This window comes from Eubalaena glacialis, chromosome 14 (genome assembly GCF_028564815.1).
Source record: "Eubalaena glacialis isolate mEubGla1 chromosome 14, mEubGla1.1.hap2.+ XY, whole genome shotgun sequence".
NCBI lineage: Eukaryota > Metazoa > Chordata > Mammalia > Artiodactyla > Balaenidae > Eubalaena > Eubalaena glacialis.
This window is the reverse complement of record NC_083729.1, coordinates 52,714,334-52,735,578: the sequence shown is the minus strand read 5'-3', so window position 1 is coordinate 52,735,578 and position 21,245 is coordinate 52,714,334. Positions and strand designations below refer to the sequence as shown.

General features: G+C 34.5%; 1 protein-coding gene across 3 annotated transcripts in view; it reads left to right on the top strand.

The window, feature by feature from the left end:
- The window catches only part of USP34 (ubiquitin specific peptidase 34), a 240,766-nt gene that overhangs the window by 162,657 nt on the left and 56,864 nt on the right, over positions 1-21,245 (top strand). For all 3 annotated transcript variants that reach the window (XM_061168549.1, XM_061168548.1, XM_061168547.1), the window contains exons 34-43: positions 426-626; positions 3,196-3,278; positions 7,033-7,073; positions 7,212-7,336; positions 8,434-8,586; positions 9,561-9,665; positions 11,903-11,958; positions 12,056-12,176; positions 18,200-18,383; positions 18,832-18,992. In XM_061168549.1, the coding sequence (XP_061024532.1) occupies positions 426-626; positions 3,196-3,278; positions 7,033-7,073; positions 7,212-7,336; positions 8,434-8,586; positions 9,561-9,665; positions 11,903-11,958; positions 12,056-12,176; positions 18,200-18,383; positions 18,832-18,992 (1,230 nt within the window). The remainder of the gene's footprint in view (positions 1-425; positions 627-3,195; positions 3,279-7,032; positions 7,074-7,211; positions 7,337-8,433; positions 8,587-9,560; positions 9,666-11,902; positions 11,959-12,055; positions 12,177-18,199; positions 18,384-18,831; positions 18,993-21,245) is intronic.

Below are 21,245 nucleotides of genomic sequence, written 5' to 3'. Positions count from 1 at the left end.
CCCAAATAGCAGAGTATATGCCACTTAGGTGGAGAGACAACTTCCAGTATTTTTGCTCTCAAAGCTAATTTTGTAGGTAAATATCTCTATTAGCATTTTAATAATTTTTAAAATTGTAGTACATTGCGAGCAATATTTTTTTAAATCCTGTGTATCTCTATTATATATATTTGTATGATTCTTTCATGATAGAAATGCAAGTGTCATTTCCATTTCATTAAATATACATTCTAGTTATCTAGTGTCTTTATTTTTGTAAGATTGGATTGTTACTAACCATAATACATGAGCAGCAAAATTTCTTTACCACATGGATTAAGTACTAACTATAATTATTTTTATTTTCTAGGCCTTAATTTCAAGTTGTATAGTAGCCATATTAAATTAATGAAAATAGGGAAATGATATTTTCTTCTTATCCACAGTGGCAGCTAGACTGTCTTGCTTGCTTGCTGAAGTTAATATGCCAGTTTGCAGTAGATCCATCCGATCTGGATTTAGCTTATCATGATGTCTTTGCCTGGTCTGGTATAGCAGAAAGCCATAGGAAAAGAACATGGCCTGGCAAATCGAGAAAGGCTGCTGGTGATCATGCCAAGGGTCTTCATATACCAAGATTAACAGAGGTAAAGTACAAAAGTCATCATGTAGTAATAAATTTTGTCTTCTAAGAGAGCTTGTATATTTTTGTTTTTACAAAATGAATACTCTAATGTCTATGAAATGCTCTCCTACATTACCACAATATGACCTAACAGCAGAAGTAATGCCTTCATTTTAAAGCAGTAGAAATTACGAAGCAGTAATACTTTGCAGTTCATCATCCAAAATGCAGGAGTGAATTAATTTTGTGCCATTTTAATGTTATCTAACTGTAGGATTGAGTTCATTAGTTGGTCTCAGTAATTTTTATACTGAGTGTATCAGGGTCCATTCAGGAAAACAAACCACACTAGGTATTTCAACAGAGTAAATTTAAAATTGAGAACTGGTTTTACACATATGTGTTGGAGGGCTAAAAATGAAAAAGAGAATGTTGAGGTAACGTGGGCAAGTAGCCATTCACCACCCCTAGGGTTTGAGGAATATATGTAAAAGGTTGTGGTTATCAGGAATGAGGCACTTATAGGAGGGATCCTGTTGAACTGGAGTTTAGGCCTCCGAGGAAGTGGTTCTGTTACTGCTTCTGAAATCATTTGCCTCTTCTGGTTAAAATACTTATGGAACAATGTTAACAGAAAAAGCAGGGGAAATTCCCTGGCGGTCCAGTGGTTAGGGCTCCACGCTTTCACTGCCAAGGGCCTGGGTTCAATCCCTGGTCAGGGACTAAGATCCCACGAAGCCGCATGGTGCGGCCAAAACAAACAAACAAAAAAGAAAGAAAGAAAAAGCAAGGAAGTAATCTCTCTAGTATCCCACGTTGACAAACCTAATAGAAAGCCAGCTGGCAGAGGAGGAGTTTAGTTTATAATGTACCAGCCCTAGTGTCACAGAGCAAGTATCAATACATAGTATGGTAGGTTTAGAGCCAAACGAAAATGGCACAATAACCAGTGCATCCAGCAATAAAATTACGATTCTTTTTGGCTGTGGATTCTGTTGTTCATGTGATCAAATATTTGCCCTTCCAGTGTCTCTATTAGTGAACTGGGAACTGGGGAGAGATGAAGATGAGTTTTTACTTAATCTCTTCTTCATTTTGTAACCATTTGAGAACAGCAGCTTATTACCTCATACCTGCTCAAGAAACACCAGAGTAATTAGTTGTTACTGATAGAGAAATAAAATACACATACTCATATATGGCATTTAAAAATAATTGGCTAGTTTTTTTTTAACAAATTTATGCAAGTACATAATTACTGAAAACAATTTAGAATGTACAAATGAGGGAATTCTTTGGCAGTCCAGTGGTTAGGACTCTGTGCTTTCATTGCCGAGGGCCCAGGTTCGATCCCTGGTCAGGGAGCTAAGGTCCCACAAGCTGTGATGTGGCCAAAAAAAAAAAGAAAAAAAAAAGAATATACAAGTGAACCTTCCCCAAAGTCATATAGGTCACTACCATTAATAGCTCTATGTGTTAATCTTTTTAGGTGCATATTTTTTCTTATGCATATGCCAATGTTACATTTTTATAGTTTAGAAAAAGAGCATACAATATATATTTTTTTCATTTGTTTATCATAATATTTACTTAGAGCTTAGAAGGTAAATCTAAGATATTTGGGGGGAAATTTTTGTTACCCTAATTCTGGAGACAAAGTCATCCAATAGTAAGGAAGAACACTAATTATTTTAATAATTTACTATCATGCATTATTTCGTTTGTTCTCCTTTAATAGCCTTTTAGAAGGTTCAGAATCCAAATTGAACTTCCAGTTCCAGCCTAAATATAGCTTTTCTTAAAACTCTTCTTATTTTGCCAGGCACAGGTTTAGTCGCTGCTCCCTTCTGTTGCTCATTTGGCACATTGCATATACTTGTGTTACAGTGCTTTCTATGTTTTCTGCTGCACTGGACTAACTTCCCCAGGATGGGAACAGTGCTTTTATAAAATTAGTGCCCAGAATGGGTTCTGACCTGCAGAAGGGATTCAGTAATTCTTTATTAAGTTAGCAAATATTTTTATCTACTATATAGATGAAGAACTAGAACCTAGAAATTCAGTATTTATTAGAGTCATACAGCTTGAAAGTTAGCAAACTAAATGTTGAACCTCAAGGTTTTTAATCTGGAATCCATGCTTGGTATCTATGGTATATTATATTGCTTTTCTATGTTTATTTCAGGGTGGTTGAGGAATGTGCCACTGCTTGACAATTTTTTTCTTATTTCAAAACTGAAAATGGTTACTTCACCTACCGCCCAAAAAAAACCACTGACGTGTGTAATACATAATATTTTTCTCACTCTGTTGGGTGACATGCAGATAATCTGTGGATCAAATAAAAAGGATTTGCCTGTGTATTTCTAAATTTTTAATATTTTCTTTTTAAAGTTGCTATTCTGAGGTTTCTTTATAAAAATCTGGTTTTCTAATATTTAATATTTTTACAGTATTTTCCAATAACCATTTTTAGAATATTCCTTATCCTTTTATAAATAAAAATCAAAGTAATTTGGAGTCTGGTTTAAAACGCAGTTTTGTGTTTTAGTATATTTATAGATTTTTTTTTTAATGTTTTTATTTTAAAGGTATTTCTTGTTCTTGTCCAAGGAACCAGTTTGATTCAGCGACTTATGTCTGTTGCTTATACGTATGATAATCTGGCTCCTAGGTATGAAGTTTTTACATAATTTATGATTGTATGTATTTAGAGTAAGAATACAGTGTTTTAAAATTTTAATTTGAAAAAAATTTGAAACCTAACAGAAAAATTGTTAGGGTGTTTTAGTGAACTCTCATATCATTCATGTAGATTTGCATATTGTTATCAACATTTTGCCAGTTTTTATCGAATGATCATGAGCACGCATTTTCTGTGGGTGTCCCCAAGCACACGTTTATTTACATATCCTGAACCTTGTAAGAGTTCAGACATTATGATCACTTACTGATAAATAGTTTGGTGTGTATCTCCTAAGTCCAAGGACAATTTCCTAACAACTATAGTAAGATACTCAAATTTAGAAAATTTAACATTGATATAATATTATCTAACATATAGTCCATACTCAGATTGTCCCATTAATATTTTTATAGCAATTTTTTTCCTCGTCCAGGATCACGTACTGCGTTTGGTAGTCATATTTCTTCCATTTCCTTTAATTGGGGATACTTTCTTAGCCTTTCTTTCATGATACAGACATTTCTGAGTATCACAAGCCAATTCTTTTATAAAGCCTTTTAATTTAGGTTTTCCTGATTGTTCCTCACAATCAGATTCAGACTATACATTTTAGCAGGAATACTCCATAAGTAACATATCTTTCCCAGTATATCCTGGTGATATCAGTTTGTCCTATTATTAGCGATATTAATTTTGATCAGTTAATCTGGTTTCCTCCAGGTTTCTCTACAATGAAGTTTCTGATTATTCTAATTAAAAGTAACCTATGGGAAGATAATTTGCAACTCTTTAAATTTCCTGCTTCTCATAAAACTTACTCATTTACTTTTAGCATTCAGTGATGATTTTTGCCTGAATTAAATATTAGTATAATGTTTGCAAACTAATGATTTTCTAACTCTTACCATTCATTTTATGTTTATTAGTTGACATTCTGTGGTGACGAAGAGCTTTCTCTTCCTTTTATTTAGTTAGTATCAATTTGGATGTTTTTCATTCAATATAATTCATTACTATTACTATTCACTTTGCTCAAATTATACCTTAGTTGGCATCTTCAAGTTTGTTCATGTGTCCTTTGGCTATGTCCCCATTATTTGGGTGGAGGGGAGGAGTACTTTCTTTTACCCCCCTGTCATTTTAAGATCTTCCGGGCTTTCAGTTTCCCTGCCTTAGTTGTGGAATCAGCATTTCTTTAAGAAGCCCTAGTCCCTTTTGGTGGGGAACCTGCGAAATACAGTATCATTGCTCCTAGTGTTTCCTTGCTTCTAGGCCCTCAATAGATAAAGCTGGAAATATGTGTATTAGAATATAGTTTAAACGTGTAATATGATTTCATTTATTTGGGCTACATTGGAGACTTTTTTTTTAATGTTCAAAATTTTAATAATGTGTAAATGATAATTGCTGATACATGAGGACCTGAGTGTGTATGCCTCAAATAATCACATAAATTATGTTAAAGTGTGTAGAATTAATTTCCAGGTCCTGTATTCTGTAGGTGTTTATGTTGGGCTGAAGTTTGCCATTGTTAAATGATTTACAAAGCTAATACAAACACATTTCAAAGTGCTTAACGTTATTTATGGCTAATAGTTACCTGTTTTTAGATGCTTTTAAAAGTCACCTTCATAAGCAATGGTTACATATAAGTAGCATGATTATTTTAAGATTATTTCTTGTTTAATGTATCTTTCTTTAGTGTCTGTCTCAGTTGAATTCACATTCATAACTCAATCAGTATCTGCTTTACCCCACCGGACATATAATTCTATACGAACTATATCTGATTTTGCTCACCATTATATTATCAGTGCCAGTCACCTTACCTCATTATTTATAAAACTTATGAATGGATAATGTGGGGAAACAAAGAAAGTGCTGTAACATGACCTTGGTTTGTATGATAAAATACATTTTATACGCCAAGTACCAGTGACTCTCCAGTTAAATAATTCTTAACTCTTCCTCCTTGTCCTCTAACACAGCAGTCCCCAACCTTTTTGGCACCAGGGACCGTTTTCATGGAAGACAATTTTTCTACAGACCGGTGTGGGGGGGGGGTGGTTCAGGCGGTAATGTGAGCAGTGGGGAGCCCCACATGAAGCTTTGCTCGCTCTCTGCTCACCTGCTGTGCGGCCTGGTTCCTAACAGGCTGCGGACTGGTATGGGTCCGCGGACCTGGGGTTGGGGACCCCTGTTCTAACACACATTCTATATACCTCACTATCCCACACGCCACAATATATTGATTAACAAGGCAGTTCAGTGACTGCTTTTGTCTGCTTTTGTTTCTTTAGAATTAAGAAATGTTCACTTTTAACCTCACACAACGAAAAATACGTGAGTTTGATACCAGCTGCTGCTGTTCAGGCTGGTTCACTGCGACAGTTCTTACTTCTGTTCTACCAGTTCCATTCTTAAAGATCTCATTACAGTCTTTGTAATGTGAGGGCCCCCTACCCCCCACCCCCAATCTTTGTGTTTTTTTGACTCCTGTTCCTACACCGTTGTCTTTTCATAAGCCTCCACCTTCAGTTTATATGGTGCTGGGAGGTTTGTATCAATTAAGATAGCTAAAATGAACTTTTTGCCTGTTATCAAAATCTTCTAATGCTACATATTTGAAAGGTAGATTGGGGGGTTGCTCTTGGTAAAGTTAAATATGTTAAACCAATATGATAAAAGTTAAACATGAAATATGGCCAAACACTAGATTTGTAAGTTTTAACTTTTTAGTACCTTTTACTTTAAATTAATAATACGGGTGAGTCTTGCTCTTTCAGATTTTCATAGGTGTTTTGTTAATTATAACAATGTAGGTATCTAGAGATGAGTGCTTTTTTTTTTTTAAACAGTTTATTTGTAAGGTGAATACTAAATCCCTATATGCTGGTTTTATTAAAATGAAAATTTTTAATGTTTAGTTTTCTTTAAATTGAGGTAATACATTTTCCATTGAAGTTACTAAAAGTATCAAGGGGAAATAATAGAGGTGAAGTAATATAGAATTAATTTAGTTATTTTTCTCTACTTTTCAATAATTTGGTTTTAACCATTCCTGATGAAAGTTGACATTAACAATACAAAAGGAAGGGCATTTTATGTCATTGTATGGTTTGTTTTTTTTTTTGTGAGTCGTATCTTTCTATTAGAGTAGAATATAATGTCGTTATAGACGCTATAACATTTAGAGCCAGAAAGAATATTTCATATGCCACGGATTAAGATTAAACTCAACATTTCTAATAGTATGTGCTGACTGTTTTACTCAGCTAGCTCCTAGAATATATTTATGTCCTAACTTTTTTTATATTCATCTTATCTCCCCTGATAGGCTGTAAACTCCGGGAGGCCAAGGACTACTGCATAAGGGTGTTTTGTTTTTTTTTTAGGAGTCTGAAGTTTAGACTCTAAACCATTATAACCTTTCTCTTTGTAAGCCACATCACTTTAGTAACCAAATCTTTAAGCACTTTTTGAGAGTTCACTTAAGTCAATATGGGATTCACTCACATTTTGTTTATTAAATTGAAACACTCATTTAATGTTTGTTATAATAAGATTTTGCCAGTGATTCTTTAAATTAAAAATGAAGACCATAGGAAAATAAATTAGCAGCTTTCATAAAATCTAATCTTTTGGCGGGCAGGGAAAGTTAAAGGATATGTAGTAAGAAATTGAGTTATTTTTAGTTCATTGCTGAATTTAATTACGGTGGTGGTGTATTTTTACTTTGCAGAGTTTTGAAAGCTCAGTCTGATCACAGGTCTAGACATGAAGGTAAGGGTTCCACAAAGTTAATTTTTAATAAAGATTTGGATGACGGTTACATCTATATATAATATCTTTAATAATGAACATTTTGTTTTCATTATGCACAAGCCTTTATAGTAATTTTTTTTTCCAATATTTCTGTAGTTTCACATTATTCAATGTGGCTCTTGGTGAGTTGGGCTCATTGCTGTTCTTTAGTGAAATCTAGCCTTGCTGACAGTGATCATTTACAAGATTGGCTAAAGAAATTGACTCTCCTTATTCCTGAGGTAAGCTAAAGATTGAAGATTAGTACTACTCTTCATATTTTTTCTTATTATTAACGTCGATGATAAAAAGCGCTAATGGAAACAAATGAACATGATTCCATAAATATATCCTGTTGCCTGGAAGGTACTTAATAATCCTTTAAGATCTAGAGTGTTTTGAACTATGTACACTTAAGTGTGAACATTAAATATTCTGTAGCATTCATATTTGTCTTTTTCTGCAATATTTGTTAACAGAGTGATTCTTTAGTTTTGGGTTTTTTTAATTGTTTTTTTTCCTGAGGGTTGAGAAGGATTTCAGCATTTATTTTTTTGTAATTTACGTTTTAGAGAAGTTTCTTTTACTTTTTCTATTTGAGTGTATCCTTAGATGCAAGAGAGACATATATTTCCTTTTGATTTCAGTGTTGACACTGAAGTCAATATAATTTTCACCAATCGTATCTTGATGTTACTCACACCATATTCCTAAATGAAATAGTATAAACACACTCTTACTAATACCCTTAGCCACGATATTCATATCTTTTTTAGAGAACATTTTCTAATATTATTAGCTTTGTATTGAATGCATATGTGTTCTTGTTCTGGCTCTGTCCCAGGTAACTGTTGTGACACTTGGACAAGATTCTAAAATCTGTAAAATGTTCTGGGTTAAGTACTTTCCAAGTTGCTTCTAGTTCTGAAAATACTGGGTTGGCCAAAAAGTTTGTTCAGGTTTTTCCATAACATCTTACAGAAAAACCCAGACGAACTTTTTGGCCAACCCAATATTTTTCCTGTTACTTAATCATGTAAATAAATTATTATGAATATCCTCTTCTCAATCCTTTTTGTATTTGTCTGTTCTTGTATTTACTTGGTTTGTTTTTATGACCATATTGGGAATTTCTGAAATGTTTTTACATATTACCGTATACTTTGGGGTACTTCATTTGATCATGTATTATTTAGATGCATGAGTATGTGATCAGGACATTGCGTTTTAAAACATGTTACTAAAGAAGCCATCTAACATGTTATTTCTGCCAACATATTAACCTTAAGATTAACTTTTTAATACTAACTCAGACTATCTTTGGAACTTTTTCATTTAGACTGCAGTCCGTCATGAATCTTGCAATGGTCTTTATAAGTTATCTCTGTCAGGGCTGGATGGAGGAGACTCAATCAATCGCTCTTTTCTGCTACTGGCTGCCTCAACATTGCTGAAATTTCTTCCAGATGCTCAAGCACTCAAACCTATTAGGGTAAGATTTTACTGTGTTCAGGAGCAATATCTATTTCTGCTGTTTCATTTGCCCCAAGTTTATCGTTGTATTATCCTTGCAAGTAATTTTGAGTACCTGTTTACTATCTGTAGTTTTCACCAGGGGGATGGTCGGTATATGTAATAGTTCCTAAAGTGGCAGCATTGTGTCCATGTTACACCTAGGGATAGATCCTGTGTCCTTGGGTTCAGCTCTGTGGGATCTCTCGTGGATATTGTTTTGGAAATAACATTTGTCCTTACTAGGTCTGAGCCTTGTGTTAATAAGTTGAATGATAGAAACATCATAAATGTAGCTTTCTTCTTATTCAGTCACAGTTGTTTTATTTTTATCTTTATGATACTCAGAATTTTCAATTTTCTTCCTTGTTCCCATGTATACACTAACACTAGCCTTATAAAAGCCTTCTACCCCATAATAAATATAGGGCCCATTAATAAGTAAATTTTACTAATCCCAGAAATATGATGCATTGTAGGATTTACGTTTTTCTTCTCCATGTTTACCGTCTGTCATTGACTATGTAAGAAATGTAATGTGTTCTTTATTTTTCAACTTTCAAAACTATAATAGACCATTATATGTGGGTAGATTTATATATACTCATTTTCTGTAGGTTTCTTTTGTTTCCACATTTTCATTGAACTTTTAGTTGGCACTACATTATTTAATATTATACATTATTCATATCTTTTCCAAGTAGGTTATAAGGAATTTCAGAGTACTGTTTTTTTTGAAAGTTCTCTTATTATTCACTTACATACATAGTTGTTCTAATTTTACAGACACTAGGAGTATTCTCTCCATTTTTGGGGGTTAAATTTTGAAAACTGTTTAGTTTGTAGGGATTTAATTTTTTTTTATAAAGCTTGTAGTTTTTAAAATGTATTATAATTTTAAGTTATTTTCCCCTTTTAAACTATTTTCACAAAGTTTAAATTTTTTTTTAATAGATAGATGATTATGAAGAAGAACCAATGTTAAAACCTGGATGTAAAGAATATTTTTGGTTGTTGTGCAAATTAGTTGACAACATACATATAAAGGATGCTAGTCAGGTATGTTCAGAAAGTTATACATTAACTTGTTAATAGAGATGAATTATGCACTTGTATGTTCATGAATTTATAGGTCGTTATTATTAAGGACATTTTTATCAATCTGTAATGAGTTGAAAATGTCATAATTTTTCTGCTGTATTCTTACCTTTTTGTTCTGCTCTAATTTCTTTCTTCTTTTTGCTCTGACCTTAGTTGAAATGTCTTCATTTGGTACTTATAAGTAGTTTCCTATGTCTTGTAAGATTTGTGGATATAAAATCTTATTTGGAATGTGAAATTTAGGCTTTAAATATACAGCTTTCTATAGTAGCAAGTGGATTCTGAGAATGTAAAATAAAGTTGCAATTCAAATAGAAATTACTTTAAGCTAAAGAAACACTATCAGTTTGCTGATCTACTAATTTTCTTATATGAGACTAAAATGATACTTCTATCCAAAGAAATACTTAAAACAAGTTTATTTCAAAGACAAACTTGCCGCATAGAAACTTTTATTTTTTCTTTTTATAAATTTAGTAAGCTAAAATACATCTAATTGATCTCAGAAAAATGAGAAATGCTTGAAAAAGATACATTTAAATATTTAGGAAACCTTTTCTGTCAATTTTTTTTTTCAGGTATTTCCATCAAAGTCCAGTATATACACTTTATATTTTAAGAATCCTATCGTGTTTGAATGTCCTACTTTTAAGGAACAGTTTACATCTGAATTCTTATTCTAGTTTTCATTTAAGAAATAATTATAAAAATTAAAATTGAGCATGTTTTAATTTTTTCTTCCAGTTTTATTGAGTTATAATTGGCATACAGCACTGTGTAAGTTTAAGGTATATAGCATAATGACTTGACTTACACATATCATGAAATGATTACCACAATAAGTACAGTGAACATCATCTCATATTGATATAAAATTAAAGAAATGGAAAAAAAATATTTTTTCTTCGTGATGAGCACTTTACTCTCTCAACAACTTCTTTTTTTAATTAATTAATTAAGTTATTTATTTATTTTTTTGGCTGTGTTGGGTCTTCGTTGCTGCGCATGAGCTTTCTCTGGTTGTGGCGAGCTGGGGCTACTCTTTGTTGTGGTGCACGCGCTTCTCATTGTGGTGGCTTCTCTTGTTGCGGAGCACGGGCTCTAGGCTCCCGGGCTTCAGTAGTTGTGGCTTGCAGGCTCTAGAGCGCAGGCTCAGTAGTTGTGGCACACAGGCTTAGTTGCTCCACAGCATGTGAGATCTTCCCGGACCAAGGCTCGAACCCATGTCCCCTGCATTGACAGGCGGATTCTTAACCACTGTGCCACCAGGGAAGTCCTCAATAACTTCTATATATATATATATATATATATAACATACAGCAGTGTTAATTATATTTATCATGTTGTGCATTACATCCTTAGTACTTATGTATCTTATATCTTTTGACTACCAATACCAGTCCTCCCTCCCCCCCACGAACATGTCTTAATGTATTTGACTTTATCCATAAAACGTTGATTCCAGATAGACATTGATTTTTTTTTAAACCTATGGTTGCCTATTTAAAGTATGAATCTAATATTCTTGCTTGCTAGTCAAAGTAATTTTCCTACTTAGTGATCTGAATTTCTTTGAGAATCCTTTTTTTTTTTTTTTTTGGCCACACCATGTGGCTTGTGGGATGTTAGTTCCCCCACCAGGTATTGAGCCTGCACCCTTGACGGTGGAAGCATGGAATCCTAACCACCACTGGACCGCCAGGGAATTCCCCAGAATCCTCTTAAATTAAGTTCTATTTTATGAAATCTGTTTTAATTTTGTTGCTCAGTTATAATGAGAATTAAAGCGCTCTGAAATGAACTGTGCATTTAAGTTTATTTCTAAAAGTGGTATTAGAAACGAAACTTGGTGAATTGTATGGTATGTTAATTACATCTCAGTCAAATTGTTAAAGAAGAAATAAGTCAAACCTAGTGTCTTCTCGTCAAATTACTGTGACTCTCATAATTTATCACCAATATTTCATTGTTTCTTGTTTGAAGGACTATCAGTGATGTGTTTATAAGTATAATTTTATTGACATCATGTATAAGTAAAGAGTAGTTATATTATTTATAATTTAATGGGCATGTTAATGAATTCGGAGAACCAAATTCTTGTTACTTAAAAGGAAAGGATTTTTTGTTTTAATAATATCTGAAATAGTGAACATAAAAATCTGTGTTTGAATTTTGTATTTTCTCTTTGTATTAAGACAACACTCCTCGACCTGGATGCTTTGGCACGACATTTAGCTGACTGTATTCGAAGGTAAAATTTGATGTGAAATTGACAGTTATATTGTTGAGGAAAGATAAAGAACATAATTTTATGAACTGTCTTGTTTTGCTTGTATTCTTTTTTGTAGCAGGGAGATCCTTGATCATCAAGATGGGAATATAGAAGATGATGGGCTTACAGGACTCCTAAGGCTTGCAACAAGTGTTATTAAACACAAACCACCCTTTAAGTTTTCAAGGGAAGGACAGGTTGGTAGTAAGACATCCAAGTATTTATATGAAATAAGATTGAACTTTTTTATATTGTTTCCTTGTATGTGGATATGTTACATTTCCTTAAACATGCAAACATGAAGTTTACCAGAACTTTATTACTGGCAGGAACAGTGAACTTTGAATAAGCTGAATCCTAGAAATATGAATCTTAGCCTTGTTTTTAGAATGCAGAACAAGTTTTAATTACTATGACTGTATATAGAGAGGCAGTCTCTGCTTAATTGTAGATTTTTATAGAATTGAATATTTTGAATTAGTAACTTAACACAATGGAATTAATAAGTAGTCATTTTAGAGTACTTATTGGTTTCATTTCTTAAAGGCCCATTTGATATAAAATCTATAATTGACTATTTGATAACACCTAATAACTCTATACCAACAAATGTCTAATTTCTCTTTAGATTACGTTATTTACTGTCATTGGCACTTTTGTCATTGCCTTCATTAAGGGAAGTTAGTTATGGTTTGGAGGATTGTTTTCTTGAGGTTACTGATTGTGTTAGGAAACACAGGAATAACCAAAAGAATGGAAGATTGTCCCCATGAGCATAGGCTCAGGGATTCTTAAGATAAACTTAAGGTGACAGTCTTATCTGTCTTAAATCTGTGCTACTACCCTTATTTCACAAAGCCCTGTTTTTGGGTTTTCTCCTGGATCTTTTAAAATGTTTCTGTTATACTCACTGGGAATAACTTGATTTATTTATAGTCTTGCTGGTTGAAGTCTTACATACGTTATATAAACCAATATGTAACTTTTATTCCAAAATATAAATGTATACTGATACTTTTTAAATTGGGGTTGTGTTAAATTTATGGATTGATGTAGAAAAATTGAAATTATATTAAATTGCCTATACAAGAACAGGATTTGTCTTTTTTTTTTAAACAGCTAGTTTTTTTTTTTTTTTAATTAATTAATTAATTTATTTATTTATGGCTGTGTTGGGTCTTCGTTTCTGCGCAAGGGCTCTCTCCAGCCGTGGCAAGTGGGGGCCACTCCTCATCACGGTGCGCGGGCCCCTCACCATCACGGCCCCTCTTGTTGCGGAGCACAGGCTCCAGATGCGCAGGCTCAGCAATTGTGGCTCACGGGCCCAGCTGCTCCGCGGCATGTGGGATCCTCCCAGACCAGGGCTCGAACCCGTGTCCCCTGCACTGGCAGGCAGACTCTCAACCACTGCGCCACCAGGGAAGCCCATGTCTTCTTATTTATAGAAGACCAGTGTTGTGTTTTCCAATTTAATGTTTTCATTTAGAATTTGAATTTTAGGAATTTTAAATAAGGTTATTCCTAGGGATTTTCTTTGTTAGGTATCATAAATGAACTCTTCTTTTTTGTTTTCTGATGAGTTGTTTATGTGGAGTAAGGATTTTTGTATGTGAATTTGTTGCAGGCCACCTTTAAGTTCACTTACTGTTTGTAGAATTTTTTTCTCAGTTATCTTTGTGTTTATCTTCAGTATTGTCTTTGATTTTTCATTTGTTTTTAGTTTATTGTCTTCAAGTAATTTTTTTACTCCTTCATTTTTAAGTCTTAACGCTCTCTGTTCTTTCACCTAATTTTGTCTAGAACCTCCAGAACAGTGTTAAATAATAGTTGTTTTTATTGTTTATTGTTTACTAATAGTTGTTTATTGAGAAGGTTTTAATGTTTGTGTAGTCAAAACTTTAGTTTCCCATTGTGTTTTTGGTGAGATCAGAAACCTTTAGAAGCTTTTTTGCAGGAGAGGTATGTGGTCTGAATTAACATTTTCAAAGCTTTACTCATGTTCTAGGGGGAGATCTAGACTACAGGTAGAGAACTAGGAGGGCAAGTGTGAGGGTTAGGGGTCCAGTTAAGTTTTGCAGAGGGATGATGATGAAAAGTGGTTGGACTTAGGATATTTATTGAAGATAGAGTTCACAAGACTCTATTTTGAGAAGATTGTGAGGTGGGAGAGAGAGAAACTAATCAAGAATGACTTCTCAATTTTAAGCCTGAGAAACTAAGTGAATGATAATGCCATTTACTAAGAAAGGGAAAATTTAGGATAGATAAGATTGGGGGTATGGGGTATCAAAATCAGTAGTTCTATTTTAGACATGTTAAATTTGAAATGTCAATTTGGTATCCAAGTGCAGGTGCTTAAGGCAGTTGGTATTGGTGTATTATTAAGAAGTTGTCCTTATCGCCAGGATACTAAAAATACCTGTTCTACTGTAATGATTTTACTTTATTATTTATTCATTTTTTAAAATTTCATCTAGAATTTATCGAGGAGTAACTGTTTTCCGTAAAGAGACTTATAGTAAATATTTTAGGCTTGCCAGGCCACATATGGTCTCCCTCACCACCACCATCACCACCGCTACTGCTGCTGCTGCTTCCTCTCCTTCCTCTCCTCTCCCGCCTCCCTGCTTCCTCTTTCCTCTTCTTCCTCCCTTCTTCTAATTCCCCTTTAAGAGTATAAACCCCACTCTTATCTCTACTACCTTGTGTAGTACCTAGCAAATACATGTTGAACAAATGGATGATTAAGACTCAGTCCTGATTCTTAAGAACTGACAATCTAATGGTTCATTTGTTCAGCAGGTAATTATTGAGAAGTCTGCCTTATGCAAAATTTGTATGTACCTTCACAAATAATATCATGACTGCTCATGATATTTGTAATTCATGGTAAAAAATAAGAGCCATTAAAGGGATACGATCAGAGGTATGGAAGATCAGATAGTATTGACGGGATTAGGAAAGGCTTTGAGGAAGATAAGGCTTTTGTAACTAGGATAAAATCCTTAAGTAGAAAAGTAAGGGAAACATTTAAGTCACAGAAAAGAGTATGAATGAAAAATCAGTCCTAGGAAACCACTGAGTATGTGCAGGATATTGAATGATTAGTTCAATTTGGCTTGAGCTTGAGGAAATACAGAGGAGGTAATTTGGGGAAACTAGGTGGCCATCTGTTGTGGTCACAGGAGGTTATTTTTATATGTACAGTAAAATAAAAGCATTACTTTTATAATTTAAAAGGGGGGCCTTTCAAGTTTTTGATCAGTCAAATAATGTCAGAAATATGCTTTAACAGAATAAATCTGGTAATAGATTGAGAGGCAGCATACTTTTTCAAACTCTTCTGAAGTGGTCTTCAAACATTTATTGCTCACATATTCTTTAAAGAATTTTGGAAAACCTAGGTGTCCTGTCACAGATTTTTTAATTTTAAGAAATTTCTAGATTTTTTTCAAGTTTAACTGTTTTTTTAAATTGAAGTTGATGTACAATATATGTTACAGGTGAACATCATAGTGATTCACAATTTTTAAAAGTTATACTCCATTTAGAAAAGAAGAGAAAAGAAAAAAAAAATTAAAATTTATTTGTTTTGGTTGAGAACAATGAATCCAAAAAGATCTTTAAAATATAGCACTTACAGAAAAAAATACATAAAAGTTATACTCCATTTATAGTCATTATAAAATATTGGCTACATTCCCTGCATTGTACAGTTTATCCTAGCTTTAAGTATTTTTAAAGGATATTATTTCCAGAGTATTGTTGAAATTGATAAAAATAGTTATTTCCTATGACTACATGATGTTGTCTTAAATTTATTCCATATTTAATTATCATTACATGTATTTGGACATGGGCAATCAAAGCAATGTAAATAGACTTTGAATTTTGCCAAGTAAGTATGAAACATTAAAAATGAAATTTTATTGAAAATTATGCATTAACAAGAAGGGTATGTGGCTTTTAAAATTAATTCATATAGTTGTAGATGGATATTCCTTATTAAGCTAGAATGACCATGTATTCATTCTCTTCCTACTTTTTATTTCTATAGATAGAAGTTGTGAGAAACCTTGTTTCACATTGTTTTACAGTGAGAAACCACAGTGAGGAACCGTGCTTACATACTGTTTACAGTAGGAATGTTCTGTTTTAACAGTGTTATTTAACTCTTTGAATTTCTTCTGAATTACATGTCAAAGATCACACTCTATCATCAGAAATTATTTTTAATATTCTCTCAGGTATCAGTTTGAGGTTCTTCTTTCTGTGAAGTATACTAAAATGGCTGTACCATTATTTATCAAATGGATATGTTAATATATATGTTACTCTTTCACTTAAGGACACCTGCTTTCCTGGTAAACTCAGAGTGAGGAAAATAAAAATATTGTTCATTTCAGCATGCTTTTACCAACCCTAATGTTTCAATAAAATATTTTTATCACAGGCTTTAAATATATTTTGTCAAAACTTTGGAGCTGTGGTTATTTAGCTCATTCCGTTTCTAGATCTAAACTGATTAGCAAAGATAGTTCATTGTTAAACTAGTTATTTGCTAATTCTGTTTCTGTTTGAGTGAGTGACTTTATTTTCCAGTTCATGTAAATATGTTACTCTGTGTCTCCAAGACAGTCATCTCACCTCTGAATTATAGAATAGACAAGACATAATCTTACTGTCAGTCTGTCAGCTATATAAAATAAGCCTCTATTCACCTTCAGTATTTCTTAGCCAAACGTACCTTTCTTTGACAAGTCAGGAACTATGCACTGTACTTTCTTTGACAGTAGTGAGATGGAGGAGGTGAGGTCATTAATGGGAAAATATTCTGAATTGTCCTTCATTTGGTAACCTGTGTCAGAGGTTCCCTAGACCACTCCCAGATTCAGTGATTCACTAGAAGGACTCAAAGGACTCAGCGTGTAATTGTATTCATGACAAAGCTTTATTACAGCAAAATAATAGAAAATGAAATCAGCAAAAGAAAAAGCATGGGGCCAAGTGTGGTGGAAATGAGGTACGCCCTTCTGAGAGTCCCCTCCCAGTGGAGTTGCATAGGACGTGCTTAATTCCCCCAGCAATGAGTGTGACAACATGTTTGAGGTGTTGTCTACCAGGGATGCTCTCTTCAGCCTAGGAGGCCAGGGGTTTTATCAGGGGGTGGGTCATGTAGGCACATAGTACTTGCATAACTGACCACAGTTAATGAAATTCCAGACTCCCAGATAGAAAGCAGGTATTCTGCATAAACGAAATACAAATTGGTACAGTGAGCCACTTTTATCACTTATGGAAAGCTTTATAACGGAGGAGGGAACTGTTGACCATTCAGGTGTTCAGGTGACAGCCAGGAGCCAACTTTACAATGCAGCCTTTCTAAGGATAGCAGGGTCTCGGTCTTAACAATGTTACCTCTTTTCTATACAGTACCCCAGGAGGTTTTATACCCCAGAACAATGTACTGTTGTAGTACTTGCTAGTACTTGCCATTGAGATGGGTGAGGGAGAGAACTTTCTTTGGAATAGTAGCAAAGGACCAATTAAAGAACAAGTGGGAAAGGTGGCCCTTTCTCAGGCAGATTAAATTTAGGGAAAAGCATATCTAGAATGGTAAAGCCTTGTATCTCAGTTTGAACTTCACTGGTATTGAAGTTAAGAGCTTGGTGTTTTAAATCCTTAGTATAGCACCTGCCAAATCTGACTCCAGGCGAGATGCTTAACCTTTTTTGTTTGTTTTGTTTTGAGACCTTTGCATAGTATCTGACACTTCTAAGTGCTCATTATGGGTAAGTTGCTGCTTTGGCTGCTACTGCTATTTTAATTATTAGAGTGTAGTAAGGAGAAACTTAAGTAAATGCAGAGGCATTCAAGATAGGGAGTAATGAGTCCTGAGCTAACACGTTTGGTCACTGAATGGAGTGGAAAATAATAGCATTGTAGATGCGACTCTAAGAATGAGCTATAAGGTATCAAGAGGGAGAGAAGAGTGAAGGTGAAGCTCCTCCCCCCATTCCATTTTCCCTAAGAGAAATGAACATTGGGAATACTTTCAGATGATGGTATATGATGCTTCTTTAAGTTTTTAAACAGTCTTTTAATAAATTGTAGATTGTCATATAGTCCATTTTACTCTATGTAACTTATTAATTTTATTTGGAATATAGTTAATTTCCAAGTTTAGATAATATACTTGGTCTTTCTCTTTTTTTTGCAGGAATTTTTAAGAGATGTCTTCAATCTCCTGTTTTTGTTGCCTAGTCTAAAAGATAGACAACAGCCAAAGTGCAAATCACATTCTTCGAGAGCTGCTGCTTATGATTTGTTAGTGGAGATGGTAAAGGGATCTGTCGAAAACTACAGATTAATACATAACTGGGTTATGGCACAACACATGCAGTGTGAGCATTCTTCTTTTCCTTTAACCTTCCTAAATTTTGTTTGTAGAAATGAGATTTTGGAGGGCATGATTTAAAGAAAGAATTCACCATTCATACATTTTAACATTATAAACTGTTGTTGCTAGGACATACTGAAGTTAAAAAGTAAACATTAGTTTTTGGGAAAAAAACAGTTGTGATGGACTTTTTAGAGATATGTGAAATACTTTGGCACTTTTGAGTTAAATAATTTAGTGCCAAGAAAAGACAAGTTTTGGCAGTCCTTTGAATATTTACGAATGAGTTAGTTTTACTATGTGTTCTTACCAATTTAAAAAATTACTATATGTTTTATGTATATATATGAACTAAATAAGTAATAGATGTAGTGGCTGTTAATGAAAGCAGAACATATTATGTTTAATAGTTTGTTTGGGGGGGCATCCTTTCCTCCCTCTTTTTTCAGCAGCTCATGCACCTTATAAATGGGACTACTGGCCTCATGAAGATGTCCGTGCTGAGTGTAGATTTGTTGGCCTGACTAACCTTGGAGCTACTTGTTACTTGGCTTCTACTATTCAGCAACTTTACATGATACCCGAGGCAAGACAGGCTGTCTTCACTGCTAAGGTACAGTTTTCCTTACTTTAAAAATTAAAACTATAAGGACTTCCCTGGTGGTGCAGTGGTTAAGAATCCGCCTGCCAACACAGGGGACACGGGTTTGATCCCTGGTCCAGGAAGATCCCACATGCCGTGGAGCAACTAAGCCTGTGTGCCGCAACTTCTGAGCGTGCGCTCTGGAGCCCGTGAGCCACAACTACTGAGCCCACACGCCACAACTACTGAAGCCTAAGTGCTCTAGGGCCTGCGTGCTGCAACTACTGAGCCCACGTGCTGCAGCTACTAAAGCCTGCGTGCCTAGAGCCCGTGCTCCGCAACATGAGAAGCCTGCGCACTGCAACGAAGAGTAGTCCCCACTCGCTGCAACTAGAGAAAGCACATGTGCAGCAATGAAGACCCAACACAGCCAAAAAAAAAAAAAAAAATTAAAACTATAAAACAAAATTTTAAAATTTGTTGATGAATCTTGATTCAGTTTAGTAAAATATTGTTTGAGAAAATAATTTGAGTTAAAATTGACAAACTTTGGGCTTCCCTGGTGGCGCAGTGGTTAAGAATCCACCTGCCATTGCAAGGGACACGGGTTCGAGCCCTGGTCCGGGAAGATCCCACATGCCGCAGAGCAACTAAGCCCTTGCGCCACAAATACTGAGCCTGTGCTCTAGAGCCCGTGTGCCACAACTACTGAAGCTCACACGCCTAGAGCCCATGCTCCGCCACAAGAGAAGTCACCGCAGTTAGAAGCCCGCGGACCAAAACAAAGAGTAGCTCCTACTCGCTGCAACTAGAGAAAGCCCACGCACAGCAGCAAAGACCCAATGCAGCCAAAAATAAATTAAATTAAATTAAATTAAAAAATTTTTTGGACAAAATTTGATATTACTAGCTAACATGTATATTTTAATTATTTTTACATTTCAATTGATTACTCCAAACACTAGTATAATTTCTTTATTTATCAAAGGAAAACACAGTTGTAGAATATACACACTCAGTGTATCAAATGAACATGATATTTTCAATAAAAATAAATGCAAATTTTAATTATATAGAAAATAAGCAAAGCCTAAAGCAAAGTAGGAAATTAGTACCAGAATCACTGAACTTATTTATCCTAAAGTAAATTTGATTGTGGCCTAGTATATTTGAGTAGGCTCTGCTTATGTTATTTTTGTTAACTTGCGCATTGTAGTTTTCATTTTTTGTTTACCATGGGCTATTTTTTAGTTTGCCTTCTGCACTGTTTTTACAATTTTTTGACAGCCTTTTTTTTTTTTTTTTAAATAAATTTATTTTATTTATTTATTTTTGGCTGCATTGGGTCTTCGTTGCTGCGTGCGGGCTTTCTCTAGTTGCAGTGAGCCGGGGCTACTCTTCGTTGTGGTGTGTGGGCTTCTCATCGCGGTGGCTTCTCTTGTTGCAGAGCACAGGCTGTAGGCGCGCGGGCTTCAGTAGTTGTGGCTCGCGGACTCTAGAGCACAGGCTCAGTAGTTGTGGCACACAGGCTTAGTTGCTCGGCGGCATATGGGATCTTCCCAGACCAGGGCTCGAACCCGTGTCCCCTGCATTGGCAGGCAGATTCTTAACCACTGTGCCACCAGGGAAGCCCTGGCAGACTTTCTTTATGCTTGCACTTGGGTTTTTATTTTCTTCCGTCATGTCATCTGGATGTCCTTGCATTTTTTCCCCCTTACAAAGTATTGCAATTCTTTATCTTCAGTGAATCCTTACTATGTTTAAGTTATGCTTCACGGTCTCTAAAGCATACTCAATATACTCAAGTGGGTTTGTTTTTTGGCTTTAGTTAAATTGATGTTTTTAAGTTTATCATCTAACTGACTATTAGAAATAGTTGAATAATTGATTTCATTTAGCATGTGGAAATTTTTGTGACTAAATTTGGTTGCCCCCATCTGTATAATTTTATAGAACCACTTATCAAAGAAGCATGTATTCAGTGATTTTCTTTTTTAGGTGGTGACTTGACCACAATTTGCAGTTTCTCTTCCTTATATTTAATGATCATCTTTTAGCCATTAGCACTGTCAGGAATTAGTGTGTAGCAACAGAAAAAACAATCAGATGTGCTAACTGTGAATGAGTCTCAGAAATGGTATTTTTGGTTAAAAACTAAATTTAGACTTGGCTCTAAGTAAGGGATTCTTACAGAATAGAATTATTTTCTTTTCTGATTTTTCACAGAGAGATTAAAGAAAACTGCATGTATTTTACTTGTGGTAGAATATACACAATGTAAAA